The 20,856-nt window shown below is 38.7% G+C and overlaps 1 protein-coding gene across 8 annotated transcripts in view; it reads right to left on the bottom strand.

Annotated features, from left to right (window-relative positions):
- The window catches only part of LOC106078596 (potassium voltage-gated channel subfamily H member 6-like), a 195,222-nt gene that overhangs the window by 75,149 nt on the left and 99,217 nt on the right, over positions 1–20,856 (bottom strand). For all 8 annotated transcript variants that reach the window (XM_056029152.1, XM_056029158.1, XM_056029163.1 and 5 more), the window contains one exon: positions 844–975. In XM_056029152.1, coding sequence (XP_055885127.1) covers positions 844–975 — 132 coding nt within the window. The remainder of the gene's footprint in view (positions 1–843; positions 976–20,856) is intronic.

The following is a 20,856-nucleotide window of genomic DNA, read 5'->3' as shown; positions in this document are numbered from 1 at the left end:
AACTTAAATGTTACAAATCATCTCTCTATAACTCATAATTTATTAATGGCTCAAGGGATGTAATTTCGTCTTCACATTTGACACAAGAAAGACAACTCAAAACAAAACACAGTGAGAACATCCTGACTAAAACGTTCAATTTCAAAATAGGTGCGTGTGTGTGTTGTCATAGTGTACAGATGGGAAGTCCAACATAATATGCACAGAACAACAACGCTAACAGCTCTACACTGATGTTTCTAGAGGCAGCTTGGACACAGGCAGTGATGACATGGTGGACGATGGCGTGCAGGAAGTGCTGATGAGATGCCCTGAACACATTGAATGCAAAGTGGCCCACTGAGACATAAAGATACTGAGTGGAGATTTTTTTTTTGGCGCCATTCGATCTGTTTGTGTGCAAAACTGGTTAACGCCTCTGGCTATCTATTCATAAACCAGCAGACGATGTACTAACGATTCCTCAAAATGCAGAAGATGAGATGTGTGTGTGTCTGTGTGTGTGTGTGTGTGTGTGTTTATAAATTGGTCTGGAGTCTATATAAGCGTGGATGAGTTTTTTTTTAAAACCTGTCCACTTCTAATAATAGCATGCGTGAACACAACGCTATCTAGCTTTCAACATGCATAGAGCGTGTGTTTAATATCAACCTATTTTAAAGGTTATTTTTCTTACAATAAAAATAGGCTTGGGTAGGTACCGAATTTCAACAATTAAATTACATTTCATGTACAATAGTTTCTGTCCTACATCCTAACAGAACTCTGAAGTATACATTTCATTTTAAAATGCCTTTCTTTCACACGTAAAATCACTAAAGATGAGCACTGGTTTCTACTCACTGTTAGTGAACTTCTTCAGTTCATTCTTGGACGCTGTCTCCGTAATGTCTTCGTAGTTGATAATGAACATAATGATGTCCCCAGCCTCGTTCTTGACCGGCGCCACCAAAACACTGCACAGAAATCTGGAGCCTGGAAGTGACCATACATAGAGGGTTAATATTCAAGAGCCAAGTATTTAGAGATGACCATTAATAAGGTTGTTCATTCACTCATTCTATTAGAGGCTGGGACGCCATGGAGAGCCAGGATAGGATTTATGCAGCCTGTGCGAAAGTTGATATAATAATAATAATAATAATAATAATAATAATCTTTATTATCCGTAATATATATATTACAAAGTAAAAAAAGGGGGGGGGAGAGCAATGGGAGACGGAGGGGTGGGAGGAGGTCAATGTTGAATTTTTCCCCATGTGTCTAGAAACTTTACTCATCAATGAAGGCAACCGCTGCAACCAGTCATACACGTTTGATAGTGTGGAGGGGGGGGGGGGGCGAATGCAGATCTAGCAGGAGATTTGTTACTGTGTATTTAAGTTCGAGAAAATGAAGTAAAGATTCCTTCAACGACCCAACCTGCCCGACGATGTCAAAGGATCAGATAAACGGCCCAACCTGCCCAAAGCCCATGACCAGCTGCTGACGACGATGTCAAAGGATCAGATAAACGACCCAACCTACCCAAAGCCCATGACCAGCTGCTGACGACGATGTCATAGGATCAGAAAAACGACCCAACCTGCCCAAAGCCCATGACCAGCTGCTGACGACGATGTCATAGGATCAGAAAAACGACCCAACCTGCCCAATACCAGTGACAAACCATACTAATGACCTTATTAATAATAAAGCTTTTACATGACCCCATTTCAAAGAAAATTAATTTTTTCGATCTTTGTTTCATAATTATCATCATCATCATCTGCCCCTCGACTTTCGTCGTAGGGTTACTGTTACAGTTTGCTTAACCGAATCCCTCCATTCTTTGAGGTCAGCAAATGTCAGTAGCTACCTGTGTACAGTGACCCAAAAATGGAGTTGTTAATTTCTTTGCCTTGATCTTTATTTGTGTCTACTAGGAGATTACGTTAGAAGAAGAGACATTCGTAAATACATATATATAGAACAAGATGTTTGTCCTGACATAAGGTTTTTGAACCCCAATGTCCTGAGTAAATGTTTCCATTTTATTGTATGTCTCCAATCGACTACAGTAAAATAATATTACAAAATTCTGTAAACCTGGATATCATACTTGATTGATTATTACATTGTACTATATTGTATTGAAGTACGACAATATTCAAAAATACTATGCTGAATTGTACCGCACTGGATTATAATAATATTGTATTATATTTCACTGGATTATAATAATATTGTATTATATTTCACTGGATTATCATAACGTTGCGTAAAACTGAATTGGACAACCAAACGAAACTGGATTAGAAAATAGTATTTAATTGTCACACCAGAATAGTGAGAAATAGTGCTGTATTTGCATTTTGAACTTCTCCATTTAAACATTGCAGTTATATTAGCACTAATATATTCACGTTTTGGAAACCAGTTTTATGACCCACTCACCCGTCTCTTTCTTATCACACAATTTGTACCTCTACAGTATCACTATATGTTTGCTAGAAATGTTATGCATTTAGTTCTTTAAAAAAAAACAACAACAACATAACATTTATTGAATTTGCAGTTCCGAATAATTAGTCTAAGCATTATTAAACCAGACACCTCAAACTAGGAGCTATTTTTTCTCTTTTCTCACTAATGCTTATACATTAATATACAGTCTTTCTATTTCTCGTCCTATTCTGCCCAGAATTGTATTTCTTAATCTTGCTTTGCTAGACAGCTTATTGGCTTGGCATTTCACGAGCTGGTGTCCCAAACGGAAAGCTGGGGTGTCCTAGGGTAATGATGGCCAATGTCAGATAACCATTAGCTCAGATTGGCATTGCCGTAACCTATTTGGGCACGTTCCTGACAGTTGGGCAACTGATAAGTCTGAAGAGCGAGCAACAAGGGGCAGAGATGAGAACAGTTTAGCCAGAAGTTGCTTCCCCTAATTTTAGTTACAGACTTTGTTATGGGCCCTTTTGTTAAAAATAAACATCTACGTACATACTCACAAATATGTACTACACATTTGTAGGAAATACACAAATGTAGAGGCACACATACTTATTGGAGATTTTCACGATAAACTCAACAATGTCAGTGACATTGGACGTCACTGATGCCAACTGAATGAAAAAAGATTTGAACTTTTTTAAAAATGTGAACACTATCTCATTGCCGTGGTACTAAATAGTATCTTCGTTTCAATTCTCCCTTATTACAGTTAGTTAATATCCCATTTGTTATTAAATATCTGCTAATCATAAAATGAAAGTTTAATGCTTCCTCCATATTAAAATTATCATACGCTAGAAGCTGAAGCGCATAGAAAATTTGATTCTGCATGGATACAAAAATGCGAAATGCATCAATGATTATCACATACCTTTAAACAAAACCATAGCTTAAACATTCTTCCATTATTTTGTACACAGGATAAACCAAAGAGTTAGCTATTAATAGTTTTTTTCCACCCTGTATGAAAATCTTCAATTCAATGTTATCTTATATACATAAGAAGTATATTGGCTATCTATTTACTTTTTTACTAAGTCTTTAAAAGCAAAAAAAAAAAAAAAAATTTAAAAATATGACTATATCGTAAGTCAGTAGTCCATTTCATTAGCATTTGAACGAAAGTATTATTCCTAAAAAAGAAAGTAAAATGACTACAATATACTAATAGCACTAATTGTGTACACTGGCGGATCCAGGGGGGGGGGCCGGTAGGGGCGATAGCCCCCCCCCCCACTCGGCTGACCCCCCCCCCTTTTAGTATAGAATTCACACAATTTGTTTACGAATTTATTACTTATGTTAATAATATATACTAATTATTTATATTTCAACCTATTTTTAGATTATTTCGCCCCCTCCTTCCAGTATTTTGGCCGATTTTGTAGGGTCGGGAGGGGGCGATGGCATCAATCCGCCCCCCCCCCCACCATAAACTTTCGAGGGTGGGGCGGTCCTATTAATTCGTAGAATTCACAACTTGCTAACAGAATCAATTAAATATCTATATGATTAAAACTTGTTATTGGTATTTTAACCGGTCTTTATATTATGTCGTTCACCTGTTGGCCGATTGGAAGGGGAGGAGCGAATACCTCTACTGCCCTTCCCATCTAAACCCTTTGAGTGGGGGGGGGCGGGCCTACTTTTATGGAGAAATCATAGTATGTGAACAAAATTAGTCGAATATCTATTGTCACAACACTCAAGATGTCACGATGTGTTGTGATGCCGGGGATTTTACTTGAATTAAATAGTTGAATTAATGAAGATCTAGAATCACAATAAAAGATTCTTTGTTAAAACAAAACTCTGGAACTTTATTTAAATATAAAACGTAAGTACAGCTTATGTACAAATTACAGATCAAGCAACACAAAATATCACAAAGGCTTTTAAAACAGAGCTCTTAGAAGACCGACTGACTACTATGAAAATATTTTATCGACTGGCGTTCTCTCTACTCTCGCCAATTCTCTGGCGCTAACTCTTTAAAAAAATGTCTTTGTTTAATTTCAAATCAACCAATAGATTTGCAACATCATAATCACGTCTTGGGTAAAACCTGAGGTGCTGTCAAGGGTCTAAATTTGTGGGGTAATTCCTGAGGCTCAGTTAAGGGTTTATATTTCTTTTAAATGTGAAATGTACAAATAATTCTATAATGGCATCTGTGACATCTATATAATATAAACAGGTGGAAGTGCGATACATTCAATCACCTTCCCCCCCATCGGACAAACCAACACTTTTTCTTTTTGTATTACAGTAAGAAATTACAAAGTAAAAAAAATATGTCACTAATATAATTTATATATGCTATAAAGTAAATTCTTATATCGAGTCGCCCAACCCCTATTCTTTAATGCAAAATGCAATCATTAGCAGAAATTATAAAAAGGAGCGAGGATTAATCGTTTTCATTTTACCGCCCTTCCCCTTTCCAGACAGTGTTTGTGTAATTTCACATGAATTTATCATAACTATTTTATGAAAGACTTTGCTTTGGAAAAGTTATAATTCAAACGAAAATTTTCAATATAACAGTCACGGTTGAGATGAGTTCAAAAGCCAGATAATCTTTTCCTAGTCGCCTTTTTCCAACCTTTACTCTATCTCATATTTTTCTAGTTAAATAAATTTAGGACTATAACTCACAGTTTATGCTTAAATTTTATTGAATATTATTAATCGAATTTTTTTTTTCGGCGGCGATCCTCAAAGCCTTAATCTAAATATGTGGGGTATCTTATCTTTTCAAAGAACAAATCGGTTGTATTTGCAATGTATTAAGGGACTATAAATTCATATTAGAATATTTTTCAACATTATTCAAAAGGTCCTTTATGATAGAATGAACAATGAGCTGTAGGTCAGGAGAATGCGTTACTGCAGTGAAGAATGCCAGAAAACTCTTTTAGCGTCGAGGCTTCGCCCCCAACCTTACTAATGAATAATAAGCTGTAGAAGTCAGGAGAATGCTTTTCAGCCGTGAAAAATGCAAGAAAACGCTTTTGGCGTCGGGGCGAAACCCTGAACACCACTGATAAATAATGAGCTGTAGATGTCAGGATAATGCGTTTCTGCAGTGAAAAATGCAAGAAAACGCTTCTCCCCGAACCCCACTGAGAAAGCTTACCGCGCTCTCCCAGACCCCCAAGTTTGCAAGAGAAAGGCCTCAACATGACTGTTTTTTGTTCAGTTTTTTTTCGCCGAAGATTGAGAAACCGTCTTATTTTATTCTCATATATCGAATATATATATATATATATATATATATATATATATATATCAGGGCTGGCGAACCTTTTTCATTCCGAGTGCCAATTAATTTCAATTTAAAAACAATCAAGATTGTTGCGTGCCCAGCAGGTCTACTAGTGACGCCGCTATGTAAAAGAATTACTACAGCCAGTAAGTCAACTGCATGTATAAAAACAGCTGAGTAACAATGTTACTTGTTTATTCAATTTTATTATCCTGACCTACAGATTTGAAGTCTTAGGTAATGTCAATCAGTGCGACTTCTGCTGTTGTGTGTTCGACGATAACAGTTTAATATCTGGTGTATACCGTGTATTCTTTAAAGTTACACACGCCGCACTTAGTTTATCGGTCAAGCAACTTCTGGCATCTGATTTAATATAATTCATTGTAGAAAATAAAGAATCGCATGAGTAAGTAGACGAGAAAATTGACAGAATGGATGTTGCGACTTTTATCAGAGAATTGAGTTTTAGGCAGGTCATTCAAAACTTGAAGAATCACATTTTCTGCTAATATCTGAGGTTCTAATGATCCATTTAACCGTTCACGTTCAATTAATTCAAGTAGTATTCGTAAGTCAATCAATTTCTGTCTCCAAATTGCGCTGGACTGAAACTCAACAAGTTGCTTTTGAAGTCGTGTAATCCCATCCAAGAAAACATGGTCAAATCCAGAACGTCCTGCTTCGTGTATCTGGATATTCTATAAATTTGGAGGTGTACTAGAATTTTCGAAGTTGTTCAAAACGCAGTGAAAATTGTTCAGCAGTTGTGTCGATTATCTCTAAAAACAATATTTTCTGATAATCTTTGCCGGTAGTATCATGAACTTTTAAATCCTCATAAAATTTCTTCAGTTTGTTAAAATATTTTAATTCTTCCTTCTCTATGTCACGTTTGTAAATCTTCAACTTTTTCTCAAATGCTGTCAAGATGTCAAATGCCTGATCGACATATTTTCCGAAACCTTGCAACTTCGTATTAAGTTCATTGAAATGGGATGAAAAATCGGTAAAAAAAAACAGTAGTCATATTTCATAATGTCTTCAAGTTCATTTAAGCCGTTTTTTGAACATAGGGCTTGTTGGTGCACAATGCAGTGAAAAGTTATTAGTTGGTGTCCAACATGTCCTGTAAACAAAGTAGCGAAACCTGCATCTTTTCCAGTCATACTTGGAGCACCATCAGTTGTAACAGAAACTATTTTTTTGAGATCTACACCTGCATTTCTGAGTTCAGTCACAACAGTTTGACATATATCTGCACCTGTTGTTGTCGTTGGTAAAGTTGCTAATTTTATTAGTTCTTCGTGTATTTCATTTCCTTTGCTATATTTGGCAATGATGGCCAGTCTAGCGGACGATGTCACAGTTGCCATCAATACATTTTTATCAGAATAATTACCATAACATGTCATTCTCAAAAATAAAAATGTCAGTATCAAAAAAATGGCGGAAACTATGGAGATCTCGTTCAATTACGAGATTTGTCTTGAAAAAAATGTATTATGCCCTATGCTCCCCAAATGAAACACAGTCTTATGAAAACATTATATGGAATATGATCCACTAGCGCTTCTTCCATATTATTTACAGTTCTCGGAAATAATTGAACGTTATTAATTATGGTAATTTGAGATATCCGTGATTTTTCCAAAAAAAAAACAAATTTCTCAATATCATCGTCGTCGCGTGCCACACAAAATCGTTTCGCGTGCCATCTTGGGCACGCGTGCCATAGGTTCGCCAGCCCTGATATATATATATATATATATATATATATATATATATATATATATATATATATATGTATGCTGTACGCACGTTTATGTATAGGGTTAGGGTTTACTGGGCGTTAGGGTTAGGGTTTGGAAAAAAATCGCCCCCCCCCACTCCAAAGTTCTGGATCCGCCAGTGATTGTGTACTATAATTGTGTATAGCAAAGTAAAAATAAAATTACTTAAAGCCTAGTTTTTGATTAAAAAATACAATGCGAAAAACTTCATACAATTCTGACAAGGCAAGTAAATCTTTCAATTCATTTCGTTTGGGAGAAATTTGTTGAAAAACAATTTTCGAAACAAAAAAAAAAACAAAAGCAAAGACACGTGGACCTGGTTGTTTTTAGACAAAAAGATCAAATTTCTGATGTAAATAAGATCATGCTTTATGTTTCTGTCGCCAAACAATGCCATCGCAGATCAAAGTTGATGAACGAGACGATATTACTCACTCGACGGTCTCCTCGGCGTGGAGATAAAAAAACAGCTCGAAATATTTTCAGGCTTAGCCATAAGGAAATGTCCCCCTCTAGTCTTCAATCTCTCAAAACGGCGTTTAAGACAGAAAAGTTGGAAGGGCTAAGGAAATTGTAGGCAAAAAGGGGACATAACAGCGCCTCGAGCAGGGAGATAATCAATCATCTAGACTGAAAGCATCCAAAGAGTTCTTCATGTCAGGCAGAGGGAGGGAAAGTGGAATATTTTGGGGCTTGTCTTCCTGTAACTGGGAGCTGTGAACACCCCCCCCCCTCCTTTCTGAAAGTAGAAAACAGGGAAAGTGGCGAACTTTTAGGACAAAAGAAATCCGATATTCTGAGGTTGAATTATAGACATAGCACGGCTTTTCACAGGGGAAGAGAAACAAATAGTTCAGATTGAATGCCCTCCGAAAACAAAAAGATTTTTTTTGGTCAAAATAAATATGTGTATGCCATGATTATCATTGAGTAATGGGTACGAAATTAAGATAAAAGAAATATACCCAAACTGAATTAAAAACACGTTGGATAAGGGTTGATTCGATATTTGATATAGGAGGAGACTTTTGTTCTTGTATAGAACCAGATTGAAACGATTGGATTGGCACGAAATTATTTGCAGAAGTAAGCCTCGCTTTGATCCCGAAAGTTTGAATATTACCTACACTTGTTTTTCATTTTAGATGATGGCGAGTACAAGATGGAGAGGAGGGTCTGAGAGATGGATGAATCATCATCGCTAGAGCAGCTTAAGGTCAACCTTACCGGAAGTAGAACCTTAAAGAGATTTACAATATTCTTAGGTGGATTAAATTAATTAAGAGTTTATAAGTAGCCTGATTAAAAACATCTGATTAAATTATACACTTCCGTGCAAATTTTAAACAGGGCAATCTGTATTTTAAGGCCTAGTGGCATACAATTTGTCTGGTGAGAAACAGTAGCAAGAAATCTGTTGTAGTTGTGACCCTGCACGGTATTTTTCTTACAATTACTTTTATCAGCTTGAAAATTCTTCATGCGTTCTGGAATCAACAAAAAGTTAGAACCTGGACACGGATCTCGAAAACAGCTCCAACGCGTTTCCTTGAAATTTGACAGGGGAAAATACTCTCCAATTGTCTACACAAGGACAATTCTGGTATGATCTTTATTTTTGTTTAAAAATTAACATCTTAAAATTACATTTGTCTCTATAATCAAACTATACTTCTATACTTATATTTATACCATGGCATAACCAGGATTTTATTCAGGGAGGGGGGAGATTCGGCCGAGTAAACATTTTTTATTTTTTAAAAATCTATTATTCATTAGTTATGCGAAGTAACCACTCTTACAAAAAGCAATCAGCTTAATAAAGGAGAAATTGTTTTAAAAAAAAATAAAACAAAACTTTTTTAAAATGATTTTTGTTTGAAAATTGGTTTGGACATCAAAATCAAAATGAACAGGTATCTTACAAATGAATGCTTGCTAGGGACGTATTTAATTTTTTTTCTAAGGACTAAAGTTTCATTGGAACTGCAGACTTGATTTTCTAACACTGAAGAAAATCTGAGGATTTTAACGATCTGATTTAGACAAGATTCTCGTACAAATCAGAAGTTCCTCTGCTGCTTTTACTTTTTAATTTGTAATCATGACATTGAGCTGAAGAAGTAACATGTTCCTGTTTGATGACCAACAGTGAACGAGGGCTGAAGCCCAATGGCCAACTACAAGGCAGGGTATCGATCTAACAACTTTAAAGAAATATCTCGGCTTCCACCGTGTTACAAACTGGACACTATCAATTTGGTAGTTAAGAACATTTTTTTTCACTCGACCACTAAGCCGGAAAGTAAAAAAACAGAAAACGGTTTTCTTTAGTTGTAAAAGAATATTTGTTCCATCCCTCAACCAGACGTATGGTGCATGAAGCAAAGGTTTCAATTAATTTTGTGAAGCCGTTGTTGTGGTTGTTGTGGTGCTTGGGAAGCAGAAATAACTGTCAGATTCGTTATTCATATTATAAAATAAACCATTGAACATTATATCACTGAAGAGACAGATACTTCCTCAGACAACGCCAGCTGCATTGGTCTGGTCATGTCAGCCGGACAAGGGAAGAACGTATCCCGAGAGTCATTCATTAAGGACTAATCGCAATGGACACAAGAAAAAGTGGTCCCCCTCACCCCAGAAAAGTGGATGTGATAAAACGGGACCCCAGAGCAGTGGCCATCGATGCTGACTACTTGTAACGCATAGCCAAGGATCGAACGATGTGGAGAGAAATAGCGACAAAAAAAAGCTTTGGACAGTAAATGACAATGACATCAGCACCAATGACATCAGCACTTGAAGAGAAGCGAACCAAACGAAAACTGGCGCATTCCTCTACCACAAAAGTAAAAGTCAACTTGACCCGAGTGGTATGAGGACGTCACTCCTCAGTATAACAACTGTCTCTACAGGCTATACAGGCACAAGAAAAGCTGAGCTTCGAAGTGACCCATAGATAGCTGTTGGGTATGGAGTGTGTGTTTCTGTGGTGACTGTAGGAAGAGGTTAGTGACCCATAGATAGCTGTTGGGTATGGAGTGTGTGTTTCTGTGGTGACTGTAGGAAGAGGGTTAGTGACCCATAGATAGCTGTTTGGTATGGAGTGTGTGTTTCTGTGGTGACTGTAGGAAGAGGTTAGTGACCCATGGATAGCTGTTTGGTATGGAGTATGTGTTTCTGTGGTGACTGTAGGAAGAGGTTAGTGACCCATAGATAGCTGTTGGGTATGGAGTATGTGTTTCTTTGGTGACTGTAGGAAGAGGTTAGTGACCCATAGATAGCTGTTGGGTATGGAGTATGTGTTTCTGTGGTGACTGTAGGAAGAGGTTTAGTGACCCATAGATAGCTGTTGGGTATGGAGTATGTGTTTCTGTGGTGACTGTAGGAAGAGGTTTAGTGACCCATAGATAGCTGTTGGGTATGGAGTATGTGTTTCTGTGGTGACTGTAGGAAGAGGTTTAGTGACCCATAGATAGCTGTTGGGTATGGAGTGTGTGTTTCTGTGGTGACTGTAGGAAGAGATTTAGTGACCCATAGATAGCTGTTGGGTATGGAGTGTGTGTTTCTGTTGTGACTGTTGGAAGAGGTTAGTGACCCATAGATAGCTGTTTGGTATGGAGTATGTGTTTCTGTGGTGACTGTAGGAAGAGGTTAGTGACCCATAGATAGCTGTTTGGGTATGGAGTGTGTGTTTCTGTGGTGACTGTAGGAAGAGGGTTAGTGACCCATAGATAGCTGTTTGGTATGGAGTGTGTGTTTCTGTGGTGACTGTAGGAAGAGGTTAGTGACCCATGGATAGCTGTTTGGTATGGAGTATGTGTTTCTGTGGTGACTGTAGGAAGAGGTTAGTGACCCATAGATAGCTGTTTGGTATGGAGTATGTGTTTCTGTGGTGACTGTAGGAAGAGGTTAGTGACCCATAGATAGCTGTTGGGTATGGAGTGTGTGTTTCTGTGGTGACTGTAGGAAGAGGTTTAGTGACCCATAGATAGCTGTTGGGTATGGAGTGTGTGTTTCTGTGGTGACTGTAGGAAGAGGTTTAGTGACCCATAGATAGCTGTTGGGTATGGAGTATGTGTTTCTGTGGTGACTGTAGGAAGAGATTAGTGACCCATAGATAGCTGTTTGGTATGGAGTGTGTGTTTCTGTGGTGACTGTAGGAAGAGTTAGTGACCCATAGATAGCTGTTTGGTATGGAGTATGTGTTTCTGTGGTGACTGTAGGAAGAGGTTAGTGACCCATAGATAGCTGTGGAGTATGTGTTTCTGTGGTGACTGTAGGAAGAGGTTAGTGACCCATAGATAGCTGTTTGGTATGGAGTGTGTGTTTCTGTGGTGACTGTAGGAAGAGGTTTAGTGACCCATAGATAGCTGTTGGGTATGGAGTATGTGTTTCTGTGGTGACTGTAGGAAGAGGTTAGTGACCTATAGATAGCTGTTGGGTATGGAGTATGTGTTTCTGTGGTGACTGTAGGAAGAGGTTAGTGACCCATAGATAGCTGTTGGGTATGGAGTATGTGTTTCTGTGGTGACTGTAGGAAGAGGTTAGTGACCCATAGATAGCTGTTGGGTATGGAGTATGTGTTTCTGTCGTGACTGTAGGAAGAGGTTAGTGACCCATAGATAGCTGTTTGGTATGGAGTATGTGTTTCTGTGGTGACTGTATTAAGAGATTAGTGACCTATAGATAGCTGTTTGGTATGGAGTATGTGTTTCTGTGGTGACTGTATTAAGAGATTAGTGACCCATAGATAGCTGTTTGGTATGGAGTATGTGTAGTGGTGACTGTAGGAAGAGGTTTAGTGACCCATAGATAGCTGTTTGGTATGGAGTATGTGTTTCTGTGGTGACTGTAGGAAGAGGTTAGTGACCCATAGATAGCTGTTTGGTATGGAGTATGTGTTTCTGTGGTGACTGTAGGAAGAGGTTTAGTGACCCATAGATAGCTGTTTGGTATGGAGTATGTGTTTCTGTGGTGACTGTAGGAAGAGGTTAGTGACCCATAGATAGCTGTTTGGTATGGAGTATGTGTTTCTGTGGTGACTGTAGGAAGAGGTTAGTGACCCATAGATAGCTGTTTGGTATGGAGTATGTGTTTCTGTGGTGACTGTAGGAAGAGGTTTAGTTATGCAGTGTGAATGACCATTCGCTGTAGAAGGCCTCCACGTGGTACAGACCTGTGACGTGGCAACACGCTATTGGTCTAAACTGCCACTTTAACAATCTTGTCTACATTATTTGGCTCAAAGGCCAATGAGTAACAAGAGAAGCATTCGAAAAATTACAACAAAAAAAATGTAATACAATGTAAGATTGGTCATGTCAGAATGGGCAATTCCGTTCCTCTAATAGAAGCAATAATTTAGATTTGAGATTACTTGGGTTTTTGTTCATTGTGTCTGAGTGCTGATTTCGTTAAAAACAAAAGAGGACGAGAAGAAATGTGTTCTTGATATTTTCTTTGCCTACCAATTTTTTATATGATAATTGCTCTCTTTTGTTTTTCTTCCACTCCGCACCCTGTCTTTCCCAGGCCTCTTAATGCATTGGTTATGCATTCTAATTGTGTTCAAATTTAATGTGCTCGTGCCCCATTGGTCAATTTAAAATCTCTTATAGCCGTTATGCTAATGTACACTACATTTCAGCGTGATTTGATCTATTTATAGAACGCAGTGCAACTCAGTTTGTCAAAAAAAAAAAAAAAGGAAATATTTTTTATGTGTTTCATCAGAATTTGATTTCAGTGAATATGACATTAAGACAGACTTGTTTGTCTGTCTACATTACTTAGTACTTATAGTATATTACTTTTGAACAAAAAACAAAAAAAAACAATACTAACAACATATATCTAGGCAAGGCGAGGCCGGTGGTGAGTAAATGGCTGCCTGGTCGTGTGACATGCTCTCTGGACTGTCGTTTGGTCGTCTCGATGATCCCAGTTTCATACCCTGCCCGATGCCATCCCCTGTCGTCCTGCGGGAGGTTTGGACTAGGAAATGTACACTATTCAACTCTAAAGGAACATCCGAAACATTTAAACACATATTACATACAATTTTAGCGGCCCCCGAAAGGGGAAAAGACGCTATTAGTTTTGTGTGAAATGTCTGTCCGTGTGTCCGTCCGTCCCGTTTTGATCTCGTAAACTAGAAAAGATATTGAAAATCCGACATCATAATATTTTAGTCCATTCAAAGTTCTTATGCAACAGCTACTTTTTTCTTTTCTAAAAGTGAAAAAAATGTTTACTTTTTATGAAAGAGAAGAAAATCTATTTAGTATGCATATAAGTTGGACATAATTTAAAACAACAATTAATAAGTAATTTTTCATATTATCTTCACATTTAACTTCACTGTCCTCTATCCTTTGGTTTGCTGGACAGCTGGGGCACCACACAAGATCTGTCAACCTTGTTTCTCCGTTCTTCTCTGTCATTTGTCTTTGATCGAATTTAATTCTGATGTTTTTTTTTTCTGAAAATATTGATACCTGCCTTTTTACCTGCCTAGATGGACCACTTCGGGGGCCGATTTTGAGTTTGTGTTTCCACACAAACTGTCTTTGTAACCTTGTTTAGATTGTAATCTTTGTGCACGAATACTTTTGTATACACTATTACAGACTGACAGTGGCTGAGTGGTAAGGCGCTTTCCTTCCGGGCCGAGGCGTCTCAAAATTCCAGAGAAGACTGAACTGGATTCTTACTACATCAGAGTACCTGACATAAGTTGAGTAAAGTCTGTTGGTCTTTATGATGAAACTTACGCCGTAAATCTCAAGTTCAGAAAGGTGATTTACTTTACTTTCAATTGACTGTATATTAAGTATTGAAAATGTTTTCACTCAAATAATTTAGCGTGCAGTGGAATGAAGCAAAGGCTTCAAAAACTTCTCGGAACTTGTCGACGGGACATTGCTCATCATACGTGTGCATGGTCCAGAGATAAACAAGTCTTGGTCAGTGCTGATCCATATATCACTCCACAAATATTGGGATGGTAGAAGTATGAAACGTCCCCTCTCAACCCACAACCACAGCGCAACCTACAAATATTGACTGACCATGTTTTTTTCCCCTTCGTCTTCATCCGGCGGTCCACCCTGGTCATTGCGCGGCGCCCCCCTGTACGCCATTGATTTATGAACGAGGCAGGGATCAATTTGTTAGCCGTCAATCAAAGAAAGGGAAAAATTCTCGGCATTCTCTCAGCAGCTATGATTATTAGCTGTCATTCAAGATGTCTGACCAGAAGAAAGTTGGCCGACGTATGGTTGGAGTGACGAGCAGTCGGGGGTCATTGTTTTGGTCACTGTGTACTAAAGTAGCTCTGTTACATGAAAGATAGTCAGAGTTTCCTTTTTTTTCTGACTTCTTTCCCTCTCATTTCTCCGTCATCTTGCTATTTCTCTCTCGTCCCGCTCTTTCTCTTACTCTCTCATTTTGCTATTTCCCTATTACTCGTCTTATATACACATTGAAACAACAATGTTCGACATTTTTACGTTTATGACAATATTTCATTTCCAGGGCCTGGATCCGCCTCTGGAGAGTCACAACGTGGCCAAGTGTCACTTCCACAAAAGGTAAATTAAAATAAAAAAAAAAGTAAAGCAATACTAAATAATCCATCGTTGGGTTCGACCTCAGGCCTCGCCAGTCTATTGGAAATACCAGTCACTCTGAACACATTGAAAAGTACTACCAAACAGTATATACCGAACTACAATTTTGTATGTGCTATTCCGGGCATGGCCACCCTGACAAACAGACACTACTTTGAGAACTCCTCGGTAGCGCTTGTCATCGCACTAATAGACACTTCTGGAATAGCTTCCACCGAGCCCGCCCCTGTCCAGTCCTGGATATTTTTAGAACACGTCCGATAAACAGTAATTCTGTAATTCATCCAATAAACAAGACCACAGCCAAACCAAACATTTGCAAGAAGTAATGAAGAGTGAGACCAGTTGGGCCACAGATGTGACGCTTAACGAACTTAATATTAAAATTGTGTGGACTAATACCAACAAAGCAACAATACATTTGAAATAGACCCGTTTCCAGACCATTATCATATACTTCGCTCATTATTCACTCTTAAACTACTTTCTCTCTCTTTCTCTCCATGTTTTGTCTTGTACATCATGGGCTGCACTTAATTTGTAGAACTTGGTGAAAGTCAATAATTCGTTTGCCCACGGCACCAAGCCTGTGTTTGCTGCCTTGACAAGAAGGATTTCCATCTCATTTAACTGGGTCACATCGCCACGCCTTCCCAAAATAAATACAGCGTTAATTACATTTGTCGTCTAACGAGGTGGGAGAGACGGTGCGCAATTTAGTGTCTATGCAGTGCTCATACAGGGAGATTATAGTGAGAATGGTGCACACTGCGTGTGTAGTGTCTGTTCAGTGTTTACGCGCCATTGTAAACGTATTAAGTGCATGGTTGACATTGCGCATGTAGTGTCTGTTCAGTGTCTTAGAGTAAGCTCATAAAGTGTATGGTACACATTGCGCATGTAGTGTCTGTTCGGGTGCCCCTAGAGAAAGCTCATAAAGTGTATGGTACACATTGCGCATGTAGTGTTTATGCGATACTGCAATAGTGAGCTTAAAACCGGCGTGGTGCACAGTGCACATCATTGCTGTAGAGGAAGTTGATCGTGTCTTGTTTTTTTTTTACAATGAATACATTCTGGGTCGATTTTGTTGGATGCTGAATTCAGTTTAAATTTCCCACAATCCACTTCCTCTGTCTTACACTCGTTTTCTTTCCCCCAAAGACTTGCTTTGGCTTTAGATTAATTGGTGAGAGAAATCATTGGGGAGGGCTGGGAGGGAATCAGAGAGGCGGGTAACATGCACGATACATGAGACTTCATTGGAACACATTTTATCAAATTATTTCCCCTTGTAGGACATCACGAGTCCATGTCCTTTACAGAGATATATGTATACACAGATGTGTGTGTGTTTGTGTGTGTTCAGCAAGGGATACAACTCTTTCCTTGATTAGAGAATGCATTTACTTTATCCGCAAATCGATACAGCCTTTACAAAATATACACAAAGTTAATTGAAACGCTATCAAGCAAGACAATAGTGCTGGTGGGTGGCGGGATGATGTTTAGATTGGTATTCAGTTTAAAGGCCATGGAAAGTGTTTCCCTCAAACAAAAGCTCAAATCAACGGTGTTCTCCTTTTATGAAAGGGAAGGTAACTCTGACTGAACATTTACAATATGTCAATGCTAGTTGTGTAATGAGAGCTGCAGGCTCAAAGATTGAACAATGAAACAAACAACAAACAAACATGCTATCAAATTGGCTTATGTTTGTTTTTGTGTTACAATATCTCTATTGAATTCGTACCTTTATGGAACCTGGATGGAACCTGGAAACTGATCTCGAAAACGGCTCTAACGATATTCCTAGGGGTAAAAAAATATTCCCTTTTCGAAAAAAATGTAACATTAATTAGTTATCCAGTGCAAAAGAATTGATCTATAAGCTGTACTATGAAGGTATTGTCTTTATTTTAAAAATATTTTTAAAATGTTTTTTTCTTGTTACTGATTTACGTGTAGCTCAGTAGCTCTACTGACTGAGAGATAGAGAGGAAACTAGTGTACTGACTGAGAGATAGAGAGGAAACTAGTGTACTGACTGAGAGATAGATAGGAAACTAGTGTACTGACTAAGAGATAGAGAGGAAACTAGTGTACTGACTGATAGAGAGGAAACTAGTGTACTGACTGAGAGATAGAGAGGAAACTAGTGTACTGACTGATAGAGAGGAAACTAGTGTACTGAATGAGAGATAGAGAGGAAACTAGTGTACTGACTGATAGAGAGGAAACTAGTGTACTGACTGATAGAGAGGAAACTAGTGTACTGACTGAGAGATAGAGAGGAAACTAGTGTACTGACTGAGAGATAGAGAGGAAACTAGTGTACTGACTAAGAGATAGAGAGGAAACAAGTGTACTGACTGATAGAGAGGAAACTAGTGTACTGACTGATAGAGAGGAAACTAGTGTACTGACTGATAGAGAGGAAACTAGTGTACTGACTGATAGAGAGGAAACTAGTGTACTGACTGATAGAGAGGAAACTAGTGTACTGACTGAGAGATAGAGAGGAAACTAGTGTACTGACTGATAGAGAGGAAACTAGTGTACTGACTGATAGAGAGGAAACTAGTGTACTGACTGAGAGATAGAGAGGAAACTAGTGTACTGACTGATAGAGAGGAAACTAGTGTACTGACTGAGAGATAGAGAGGAAACTAGTGTACTGACTGATAGAGAGGAAACTAGTGTACTGACTGAGAGATAGAGAGGAAACTAGTGTACTGACTGATAGAGAGGAAACTAGTGTACTGACTGATAGAGAGGAAACTAGTGTACTGACTGAGAGATAGAGAGGAAACTAGTGTACTGACTGATAGAGAGGAAACTAGTGTACTGACTGAGAGATAGAGAGGAAACTAGTGTACTGACTGATAGAGAGGAAACTAGTGTACTGACTGATAGAGAGGAAACTAGTGTACTGACTGAGAGATAGAGAGGAAACTAGTGTACTGACTGATAGAGAGGAAACTAGTGTACTGACTGATAGAGAGGAAACTAGTGTACTGACTGAGAGATAGAGAGGAAACTAGTGTACTGACTGAGAGATAGAGAGGAAACTAGTGTACTGACTAAGAGATAGAGAGGAAACAAGTGTACTGACTGATAGAGAGGAAACTAGTGTACTGACTGATAGAGAGGAAACTAGTGTACTGACTGATAGAGAGGAAACTAGTGTACTGACTGATAGAGAGGAAACTAGTGTACTGACTGATAGAGAGGAAACTAGTGTACTGACTGATAGAGAGGAAACTAGTGTACTGACTGATAGAGAGGAAACTAGTGTACTGACTGAGAGATAGAGAGGAAACTAGTGTACTGACTGAGAGATAGAGAGGAAACTAGTGTACTGACTGATAGAGAGGAAACTAGTGTACTGACTGATAGAGAGGAAACTAGTGTACTGACTGAGAGATAGAGAGGAAACAAGTGTACTGACTGATAGAGAGGAAACTAGTGTACTGACTGAGAGATAGAGAGGAAACTAGTGTACTGACTGAGAGATAGAGAGGAAACAAGTGTACTGACTGATGGAGATGAAACTAGTGTACTGACTGAGAGATAGAGAGGAAACTAGTGTACTGACTGATAGAGAGGAAACTAGTGTACTGACTGATAGAGAGGAAACTAGTGTACTGACTGATAGAGAGGAAACTAGTGTACTGACTGAGAGATAGAGAGGAAACTAGTGTACTGAGAGATAGAGAGGAAACTAGTGTACTGACTGATAGAGAGGAAACTAGTGTACTGACTGATAGAGAGGAAACTAGTGTACTGACTGATAGAGAGGAAACTAGTGTACTGACCGAGAAATAGAGAGGAAACTAGTGTACTGACTGAAAGATAGAGAGGAAACTAGTGTACTGACTGATAGAGAGGAAACTAGTGTACTGACTGAGAGATAGAGAGGAAACAAGTGTACTGACTGATAGAGAGGAAACTAGTGTACTGACTGAGAGATAGAGAGGAAACTAGTGTACTGACTGATAGAGAGGAAACTAGTGTACTGACTGATAGAGAGGAAACTAGTGCACTGACTGAGAGATAGAGAGGAAACTAGTGTACTGACTGAGAGATAGAGAGGAAACAAGTGTACTGACTGATAGAGAGGAAACTAGTGTACTGACTGAGAGATAGAGAGGAAACTAGTGTACTGACTGATAGAGAGGAAACTAGTGTACTGACTGATAGAGAGGAAACTAGTGCACTGACTGAGAGATAGAGAGGAAACTAGTGTACTGAGAGATAGAGAGGAAACTAGTGTACTGACTGATAGAGAGGAAACTAGTGTACTGACTGATAGAGAGGAAACTAGTGTACTGACTGAGAGATAGAGAGGAAACTAGTGTACTGACTGAGAGATAGAGAGGAAACTAGTGTACTGAGAGATAGAGAGGAAACTAGTGTACTGACTGATAGAGAGGAAACTAGTGTACTGACTGATAGAGAGGAAACTAGTGTACTGACTGATAGAGAGGAAACTAGTGTACTGACTGAGAGATAGAGAGGAAACTAGTGTACTGACTGAGAGATAGAGAGGAAACTAGTGTACTGACTGATAGAGAGGAAACTAGTGTACTGACTGATAGAGAGGAAACTAGTGTACTGACTGAGAGATAGAGAGGAAACTAGTGTACTGACAGAGAGATAGAGAGGAAAATAGTGTACTGACTGATAGAGAGGAAACTAGTGTACTGACTGAGAGATAAAGAGGAAACTAGTGTACTGACTGATAGAGAGGAAACTAGTGTACTGACTGAGAGATAAAGAGGAAACTAGTGTACTGACTGATAGAGAGGAAACTAGTGTACTGACTGAGAGATAGAGAGGAAACAAGTGTACTGACTGATAGAGAGGAAACTAGTGTACTGACTGAGAGATAGAGAGGAAACTAGTGTACTGACTGATAGAGAGGAAACTAGTGTACTGACTGATAGAGAGGAAACTAGTGCACTGACTGAGAGATAGAGAGGAAACTAGTGTACTGAGAGATAGAGAGGAAACTAGTGTACTGACTGATAGAGAGGAAACTAGTGTACTGACTGATAGAGAGGAAACTAGTGTACTGACTGAGAGATAGAGAGGAAACTAGTGTACTGACTGAGAGATAGAGAGGAAACTAGTGTACTGAGAGATAGAGAGGAAACTAGTGTACTGACTGATAGAGAGGAAACTAGTGTACTGACTGATAGAGAGGAAACTAGTGTACTGACTGATAGAGAGGAAACTAGTGTACTGACTGAGAGATAGAGAGGAAACTAGTGTACTGACTGAGAGATAGAGAGGAAACTAGTGTACTGACTGATAGAGAGGAAACTAGTGTACTGACTGATAGAGAGGAAACTAGTGTACTGACTGAGAGATAGAGAGGAAACTAGTGTACTGACAGAGAGATAGAGAGGAAAATAGTGTACTGACTGATAGAGAGGAAACTAGTGTACTGACTGAGAGATAGAGAGGAAACTAGTGTACTGACTGATAGAGAGGAAACTAGTGTACTGACTGAGAGATAAAGAGGAAACTAGTGTACTGACTGATAGAGAGGAAACTAGTGTACTGACTGAGAGATAGAGAGGAAACAAGTGTACTGACTGATAGAGAGGAAACTAGTGTACTGATTGATAGAGAGGAAACTAGTGTACTG

The sequence above is a fragment of the Biomphalaria glabrata genome, chromosome 1, assembly GCF_947242115.1.
Source record: "Biomphalaria glabrata chromosome 1, xgBioGlab47.1, whole genome shotgun sequence".
Classification (NCBI taxonomy): Eukaryota; Metazoa; Mollusca; class Gastropoda; family Planorbidae; genus Biomphalaria; species Biomphalaria glabrata.
The sequence above is the reverse complement of the archived record's forward strand: the minus strand, read 5'-3'. Positions and strand labels throughout refer to the sequence as shown.